Source organism: Myotis davidii, unplaced genomic scaffold, assembly GCF_000327345.1.
Source record: "Myotis davidii unplaced genomic scaffold, ASM32734v1 scaffold515, whole genome shotgun sequence".
NCBI lineage: Eukaryota > Metazoa > Chordata > Mammalia > Chiroptera > Vespertilionidae > Myotis > Myotis davidii.
Genome location: NW_006286242.1, coordinates 1,404,987 through 1,413,934, shown reverse-complemented (window position 1 = coordinate 1,413,934; position 8,948 = coordinate 1,404,987). Strand labels below are relative to the sequence as shown.

At 35.6% G+C, this 8,948-nt stretch overlaps 1 protein-coding gene across 9 annotated transcripts in view; it reads right to left on the bottom strand.

The window, feature by feature from the left end:
* ZEB1 (zinc finger E-box binding homeobox 1) overlaps window positions 1-8,948 on the bottom strand; it is a 307,235-nt gene that overhangs the window by 33,641 nt on the left and 264,646 nt on the right. For 8 of the 9 annotated variants that reach the window (XM_006757532.2, XM_006757533.2, XM_006757530.2 and 5 more), the window contains one exon: window positions 3,834-3,995. The exons of the other annotated variant lie outside the window; for it this stretch is intronic. In XM_006757532.2, the coding sequence (XP_006757595.1) occupies window positions 3,834-3,995 (162 nt within the window). The remainder of the gene's footprint in view (window positions 1-3,833; window positions 3,996-8,948) is intronic. 9 annotated transcript variants of the gene reach the window in all.

Sequence of the window (8,948 nt, the reverse complement as noted above, 5' to 3'; positions counted from 1 at the left end):
GGGGGCAAACCAGCCGGCCCCCACCCATGCACCAGGCCTCTATCCTATATAGTAAAAGGGTAATATGCAAACTGACCCTAACAGCAGAAATACTGGAAATGACTGGTCACTATGACACACACTGACAGGGGGCAGACGCTCAATGCAGGAGCTGCCCTCTGGTCAGTGCGCTCCTACGTGGGAGAGCTCTGCTCAGCCACAAGCCAGGCTGATGGCTACCAGTACAGTGGGGGTGGTGGGACCCTCTCCTGCCTCCTCAGCAGCACTAAGGATGTCTGACTGCAGCTTAGGTCTGCTCCCCACTGGCAAGTGGACATCCCCCGAGGGCTGCCGGGCTGCCAGAGGGATGTCTGATTGCCAGCTTAGGCCCAATCCACTGGGGAGCAGGCCAAAGCCAGCAGGTGGTCATCCCCTCCAGGGGTCCCAGATTGTGAGAGGGCACAGGCCGGGCTGAGGGCCCCCACCCTCCTGAGTGCACAAATTTTTGTGCACCCGGCCTCTAGTATACATATAAAAGGCTAATATGTTAAGTGTCGACCGTTGGACTGGTTGCTATGATGTGCACTGTCGTGAGTTATGTTGTTGCTGGAGCTATGCCGGCCCCGAATCTGGTTTACTGCACACTTGTGTTTGCATTCCATACCCTGGATGACAGCAACTTTGCAGAGCATCCTCTTGCACTCCGGGACCCCTCAGGGGATGTTGGAGAGCCATATTTGGCCCAATCCCCGCAGGCTAGGCCGAGGGATCTCACTCTGCAGACGCTGGGGAGATCCGTGGGAGATTGGATCCAGGGCGTGTCTGGCCCGTCTTGCCCAGTCCTGCCCCACTGGCCATCTTCTAATTAATTTCCTTTCAATGTGCATGAATCCGGGCACTGGGTCACTAGTAGGATTATAATGCCAATAACTACAGACTCTCCAAATATACAAATATTGATAATCACTACACTGTCATTAAGCCGAAATGTAGTGTTCCCAGGGGCAATAATCTATATTGTTCATATATGTGAACTTTTGGCACAATGGAAAAAAAAGTTCTGAAGTACCCTACTTCTATTTACTTTGTCACTGATTTAGTTACAAAAAATATCTCTATTCTAAAGTTAAACTTTTGTTTGTTCTCTTTTTTTTTTTTCATGGTTTATACCTGATTTAAGGAAAGTAGTTGACTCTACAATCGAATTTATTTTTGTTTTTCTATACCATCTTTCTCAATTTCCTTCAAAAATTTAAAAGTTGATTGATACAATACCATTTACATTAGCATCAAGAAATTTGAAATACTTATGTATAAAGCTAACAAAATATGAAATTTATATGAGGAAAACAACAAAACTCTGATGAACAAAATCAAAGAACTAAATAAATGGAGAGATATTCCAGCTTCATTGATAAGGAGACTCAATGTGGTCAAGATGTCAGTTCTTCCCAACTTCATATATAGATTCAATGCAATCCCAATATATATCCTAGAGGGTTGTTTTATGGATATTTATAGATATTCTAAAGTTTATATGGGGAGCCAAGAGATTCAAAATAGCAAACACAATACTGAAGAAGAACAAAGTCAGAGGATTAACACTACCCAACTTTAATACTTACTATAAAGCTATAATAATCAAGACATGTGGTATAGACAAATGGATCAATGAAACAGAACAGAGAGCCCAGAAATAGATCCCCATAAATACTGTCAACTGATCTTTGACAAAGGAGCAAAGGCAATACAATAGAGCAAAAACAATTTTGTCAACAAATGTAACAACTGAACATCCTCATGCAAAAAAAAAAAAAAAAATTGAATCGAGACACAGACCTATACACCATTCACAAGTATGAACTCAAAATGGATCATAGACCTAACTGTAAAATGCAAAACTATAAGACTCCTAAAAGATAAGAGGAGAAAACCTATATGACGTTGGTTATGGTTGATGCCTTTTTAGATACAACATTAAAGGCACAATTTATATAAAAAGTAACTGACAAGCTACATTTCATTAAAATTAAATGCTTCTGCTCTAAGAAAAATAATATCAAGATAATTAGAAGATGAGCCAGACTGAGAAAAAGTTTTGCAAAAAACACAATTACTAAAGGATTATTATCCAAAATATGCAAAGAGCTCTTAAACTCAATAAAAAAGTCAAATAACTAAAAAATGGGCCAAAGACCTTAACAGACAGCTTACCAAAGAAGATATAGATGGCAGATAAGTATGAAAAGATGCTCCATATCGTATGTCATCATGGAAGCACAAATTAAAACCACAAGAAACCATTACACATCTATAGAACACCCAAAATCCAGAACACTGACAGCACCAAATATTGGTGAGGACGTGAAGCAACAGTAACTCTCATTCAGTGCTGGTAGGAATGAAAACTGGTACAGCTACTTTGGAAGGCAATTTGGCAGTTTCTTGTAAAACTGAATATATACTCTTAGCATACAAATCCAGCAATTGTGCTTGTTGTTGTTTATCAAAAGGAATTGAAAACTTATGTCCCTACAAAAATCTGTACATAGATGTTTATAGCAGTTTATTCATAATTGCCAAAATTTGGAAGGTATCCTTCAGAAGGTGAATGGATTAATAATCTGTGGTGCATCCAGACAATGGAATATTATTCAACACAAAAGAAATGAACTATCAAGCCCTAAAATGACATAGAAGAATCTTAAGTGCAGATTTCTAAGTGAAAAAAAGTCAATTTGAAAAGGCTACATATGATTCCAATGGAAACATAAAGATGAGTGGTTGTCAGGGGTAAGGGAGATGGGGAAAGATGAATGAATAGGCAGAACACAGAAGAATTTTTAGGTTAGTGAAACTACTCTGTATGATATTATAATGATAAATACATGTCCTTATACATTCGTCCAAACCCGTAGAATGTACATCACCAAGAGTGAACCCTAAGGTAAACTATGAACTTGGAATGATTATGTTGTGTCAATGTAGGTTCATCCTTGGCAAAAAAGAAAAAAAAAAGAAAAGTACCATTCTGGTGAGTTATGTTGATAATGGGAAAGGCTTATGAATGTGTGTGGGAAAGGGTTATATGGGACATCTCTGTATCTCTGTCTCAATTTGGTTGTAAACACACAACTGCTCTAAAAGCCTTAAATAAGTTGATTATTTGACTTTAAGCTAGATATATCCATTAAAGTGAGACCCTGGAAAAATCAAATCAGATTAAGATCTTACAACTTGATATATCCTTAAACATTTTAAGTAACGTCCTAGCATTTGGTACAGATTTTGCATACAATTTCTTAGCAAGCTATTTTCATCTGTTTCCAGTTCATGGAGGAAGGGCAGAATGAATAACAGCTTATTTCTTTTCAGTAGATTATGAACACTTTCTTACTGCATTTTATTACTCTTTATACAGTGGCTGTTCATATCAGAATGGACTAAAGCAGATAGAGAAAAACCCGTTGTCTCCAAATTAGTATGTTTTGAACCAGACAACCATGTTTTGCTTGCTAGAACAAGAGTGGAAAGAATCAATGGGTAGTAAGGGTCATCCTAATTTCTATTTCCGCTACTTGCTGCCATGTTAGAGAATGGAAATCAGCTTCCTGGCACTGTTCTAAGCATTTCATATGCAGTGGCATTACCACTATATACATTAGATGCCACTAATATTACACTATACTGTTATTATGGATAATGTTCTTAAAGAGATTAATCTCTGCAGCCACCTGCAATCAATTCTGGCTTTCAAAAATGTTCTCTATAGTATGATAGTAGGTTCCTACAGTAGAGTAACAGAAATAATCCTTTAAAGATGAAAACAAAAACAGCTGTGAAGCTCCATTTACCATTTTCATCATGACCACTGGCTTCTGGTGTGCCCTGCCTCTGGTCCTCTTCGGGTGCCTCAGGGTAAATGACAGCAGTATCTTGTTGTTGCAGGAACTCTTCAACATTGGGATCATGGTTTTGTTCATTTTCTGCATCTGAATCGCATTCATCATCTTTTACTAAAATAAATGCATACTTTATAAATAGCAATTTCACCACCAAGTTATTACCAAGATTTTTTAAATGAGGAATTGTTTATCTTGAGAGTATGAGATTGTTCTTAAATTTGTAGGAAATATTTACTGAATATTAAAAACAATATTCACTCATTTGTTATAATTGATTAAGAAATCATTTTTAGCTTGGCTGGTGTGGCTCAGTGGTTGAGTGTTGACCATGAACCACAAAGTCCCCCTGCCCCCTTTCGATTCCTGGTCAGGGCACATGTCCGGGTTATGGCTCGATCCCCGGTGTGTACAGGAGACAGCCAATTGATGTCTCTCTCTCATTGATGTTTCTATCTATCCCTCTCCTTCTAAAAGAAATAAAAACATATTAAAAAAACAAGTCATCTTTAAAATAAATTTAAAATGTTATAAAAGTATTGACATTTTCACAATATTCCCTTTAAGCTTCAGAGTTATACTTCTATTCCATTTTACTGATAAACAAGGTATGGAGACAGTTAATACAGTTGGCTGAATTTCTAGCTTTTCAGTCAATGTTAAAGCAAGGAAAAAAGGACAAGAGAAAACCTTAGCAACCTACTGTGCCATTTACTCAGTTGTACCTTAAATTTGAATCAGTCTCAATGTAAACCACTCTAAAATATAGTTCAGTTATGTGACTTCTTAGAAAATAGCTTTAATAGTTATCCATATGTAGAAAGGGTTCTAATAAGAGTCAAAATACCAAGTTGATAAAATAGTTTCTAGCATTCATATACAAACAGGGCTATTCATGTACTACTTCTGCCTACATAGATATTTAACTGTGGCATTAAGACAGAGGCATATTTTTTCTTGAGTTAAAAGAGGTTCTAGATATAATAGAATGGTGCTGGCTGGGTGAATCAGTTGGTTGGAGCATTGTCCGGTACACCAAAAGGTTGCAGGTTCAATTCTTGGTTATGAGTTCTATCCCCAGTCAGGCATGTACAGAAAGGCAACCAATGGATGTTTCTCTCTTCCCTCCCTTCACTTCTCTATAAAATGATTAAGCATGCCCTCAGATGAGGATTAAAAGAAAGAAGAGATAAAGTTTTCACCTTGAGAAGGTGGCCCAAAGTGCTGCTGAGTTTCTAAAGCAGCACTGCTACACTAGGGTTTGCCTCCATTCCCCCCACTGGCTCCAGAGGAGAGAGTGAGTCTCTCTGCTTCATGCTGGTGGTGACTGTAATGGGTTAGGTTGGCTCCCATATATCTCCTGGCTGAATTCTTTATGAACGTCTGACTGAATTGTCAATTCTAAATTTGTAAAACAGCACTTCCTAGCAGACTAAAATTGGGCCAAATTAAAATGATGATGTATGGGCATTTCTTTTTGTTCAGCAGTCATTAAAACTTGCTAAATCTCCTGTATAGTATTAGTAACTGAACTCCTTGGGGTGGGTGCTGTTTAAAACCTTGGAGTCAATGATATAGTAATAATGGTGACACATCATTTCCTGCCCCCCATCCTTTTTAATACAACCAATAGTTATTCATGATTAAGCATCTGCTATATACTGCCAGTAGTCACCAATCTGGGGTTACTGGATCCAGGGGTAAGGATCCAGTAACCACTTTAAGAGGTAAGTGGTACTGTTAGTTTTGAGGGACTCTATTTCCAGATCTTCAACTTCCATGTATGCTCTCTTAGAATCCTGGTGGTTCATTTTCTATCTTCCCCTTTTCACAGACTAAAAGGCAGATCCCTCCATCAATCCAGTATATAATACGATGCATTGCCTCACAGCATTAAAACCTCCAGGTTGTTAAAGGAAAAAATTCAAAATATTGACTGGGAAAACCTTCTTTATTGCTTAATCAAGGCAACATAAAAGCATAATAAGCCTTCCAATTTTCCTGTTTACATGAATATCTATCTGGGTAAACACAGAAACTGAAATGGGGATATTGTAGTTCTAGTTAAGAAGCTCTGAAATCAGCTATGTAATTAATACAGCCAGAGGCAGTGAGAGTAATTTTCCTTTAATGATATCACCTGTTCCATTCCATATTATTAAAAAATTCATTGCTTTTCAAGAGCCTGGGAAAACATAGCAAATCATATTCTCAAAAATCATTCTTAACATCTGTCATTGGCTGAAATAAGCCTTTCTTTCCTGTTAATCCTCACCGAGGATACTTTTTCCATTGATTGTTAGAGTGGAGGAAGGGGAGGGGCGGAGAGAAAGAGAGAGATCGATGTGAGAGCGACAAATCGATTACTGAAGAGAGAGAGAGAGAGAGAGAGAGAGAGAGAGAGAGAAACATTGATGTGAGAGATACATGGATGGGTCACCCTTGACCAAGAATTGAACCTGAGCCTGAGACCCTTCTGTGTGTGGGACAATGCTCTAACCACTGAGTTCACTAGACAGGGCAACAATAAGCATTCTTTGAATAGCTAAAGCAGTAAAGTCAGTGTCATTGAGTCTTTTCAATGTAACTTTAAGTTCAAGTTAAACTAGGTAAAATCATGATAAAATTTGTATTTTATGTGATTTCTTATAGATTCATGTAGATTTAACAAGATACAATATTTTTTATCAAATTATAGTATAAAATATTTCATTTAAACAATCTTTACTTATAAAATGTTTATATTTTCTATATCCCACTAACTATATATACATACACATATATACATACATATGCTGGAATAATGAGTTTTTAAATAGTATACACTTTTCAGAATTACACAATTTGTATTTTAAATATGAACCTTGCATTTTCAGTAAGTTATAAGCTTACCTTTGCCTAGACTGGTTCTATGTAAGTGTACTCATTTAGAGACAAATATATATATATTTTAAAATATATTTTTATTGGTATCAGAGAGAAAGGGAGAGGGAGAAAGAGAAACATCAATGATGAGAGAGAATCATTGATGTGCTGCTTTGTGCATGCCCCCTACTGGAGATCAAGCCTGCAACCAGGCATGTATCCTTGACCAGAATTGAACCCAGGACCCTTGAGTCTGCAGGCCAATGCTCTGTCCACTGAGCCAAACCAGCTAGGATAGAGACAAATATTTTTATAATTTATAAAAATTAGATCAGATATAAATAATCTTTTTAAAATATATTTTAATTGATTTTTTACAGAGAGGGAGGGAGAAGGATAGAAAGTTAGAAACACCGATGAGAGAGAAACATCGATGAGAGAGAAACATCGATCAGCTGCCTCCTGCACACTCCCTACTGGGGATGTTCCCACAACCAAGGTACATGCCCCTGACCGGAATTGAAGCTGGGACCCTGGAGTCCACAGGCTGACGCTCTATCCACTGAGCCAAACTGGTTAGAGCAGATCTAAATACTCTTAACCTCACTGTTTGAATAATCTATATTTAAAATATATATTTATACTTTATACATTCCTCATTATTTTAATTTATATATTCATCATAAAAGAAATTTAAAAATTATTAAATTTATTGGGGTGACATTGATATTAATAAAATGTAAGTTTCAAGTGTATAATTTTGTAATACATCATCTGTATATTGTATTGTATGTGCACCACCCAAAGTCAAGTCTTCTTCTGTTACCACTTATCTTTCTTTACCATCTTCTATCTGCCCCCAAAACCCTTTCCCTCTGGTAATCACCATACTGTTGTCTGTTTCTGAGTTGTTGTTTTTTGTTGTTGTTGTTTTTTTCTTAATCCCTTCACTTATTTCACCTTGCCACCCAACATCTCTCTCCTCTGTTCTCTGTATCTTTGAGTCTGTTTCAATTTTGATTATTTTGTTCTCTAGATTCCATATATAAGTGAAATCATATGGTATTTGTCTTTCTCTGACTGGCTTATATACTCTTCAGGTCCATCCTCAAAATGTATATTGACATATTTATTTGAATTAGAAAAATAAAGAGGCACTTCTATTTTCTGACAGAATTCCAGATATTGAATGAACTAACTTTCTAGTTATAAGGCATTGATCAAAATAGAGTGAGTTTATGTGGTAAGATAAAAAAATATAAAAATGTATTGGAAAATGGTACTAAAACTAACAATATTTAAATTTCCCCAATCATTTCTGAATATATTAAACAAGGTTCCTCTAAGTGAGGAGAAAAAAAATAACAAAATCCAAAACCTGATATCATTAGTCTTTTGATAAGTAAGTACTGGTAAAACTTTTTGGTATATATCCCAGAAAATGAAGGTGTGAATGATGCTAATGACTGGGAAACAAATCCTTTATCAAGTTAGGTGACTGAATTTTAGACATTAGAAATATTTGTATTGATAGATAACCATAACTTTGCATGTAATTCTCAAGATGTGTGAAGAACTGAGTAAATCAGTTACGACGAAAACATATTTTATCTTTTTATTTAGGAGAGTAAGTTATCTCAGTGCTAAACAAAAAATAGAAGTAGAATTAATGCCAAACTTGTTTTTTTCTAGAAATCTGTATCAGTAAACTATTGATATATGAACTAATTGAAGAACACTTCGATTCCTTTAACTTCATTTCCAATAACATTTTTCTTTAATAATTACTTATTAAAATGTGTAATGTATTTATGTTGTGGTACTGTGTGGTACTGATAATTATATCATAAATCAATCTATAATTTTAAAAAATCTTATGAGCCTTCTGGTTACTAAATTAAAGAGAAACTTAAATTTCAATTTATATACACGTTTTCTTATAAAAATGACAGTTAATAAAAAATACATTCAAACAAGAAATATATACTATGTCAGTACCAAGTTCTATAGGCTATGTAGAATGAAAATACAAGTTCAAGGAATAAATATTATGGTATAATTTGTGAGGCAATAAACACTATGATATAACAGTTCATATAATATAAAACTTAGAAGATAACAGTATTATGGTTGTTGTGAGGATTAAATTAATTTATATAATTTATATAATTAATTAAATTAATTTATATAATATAATTAATT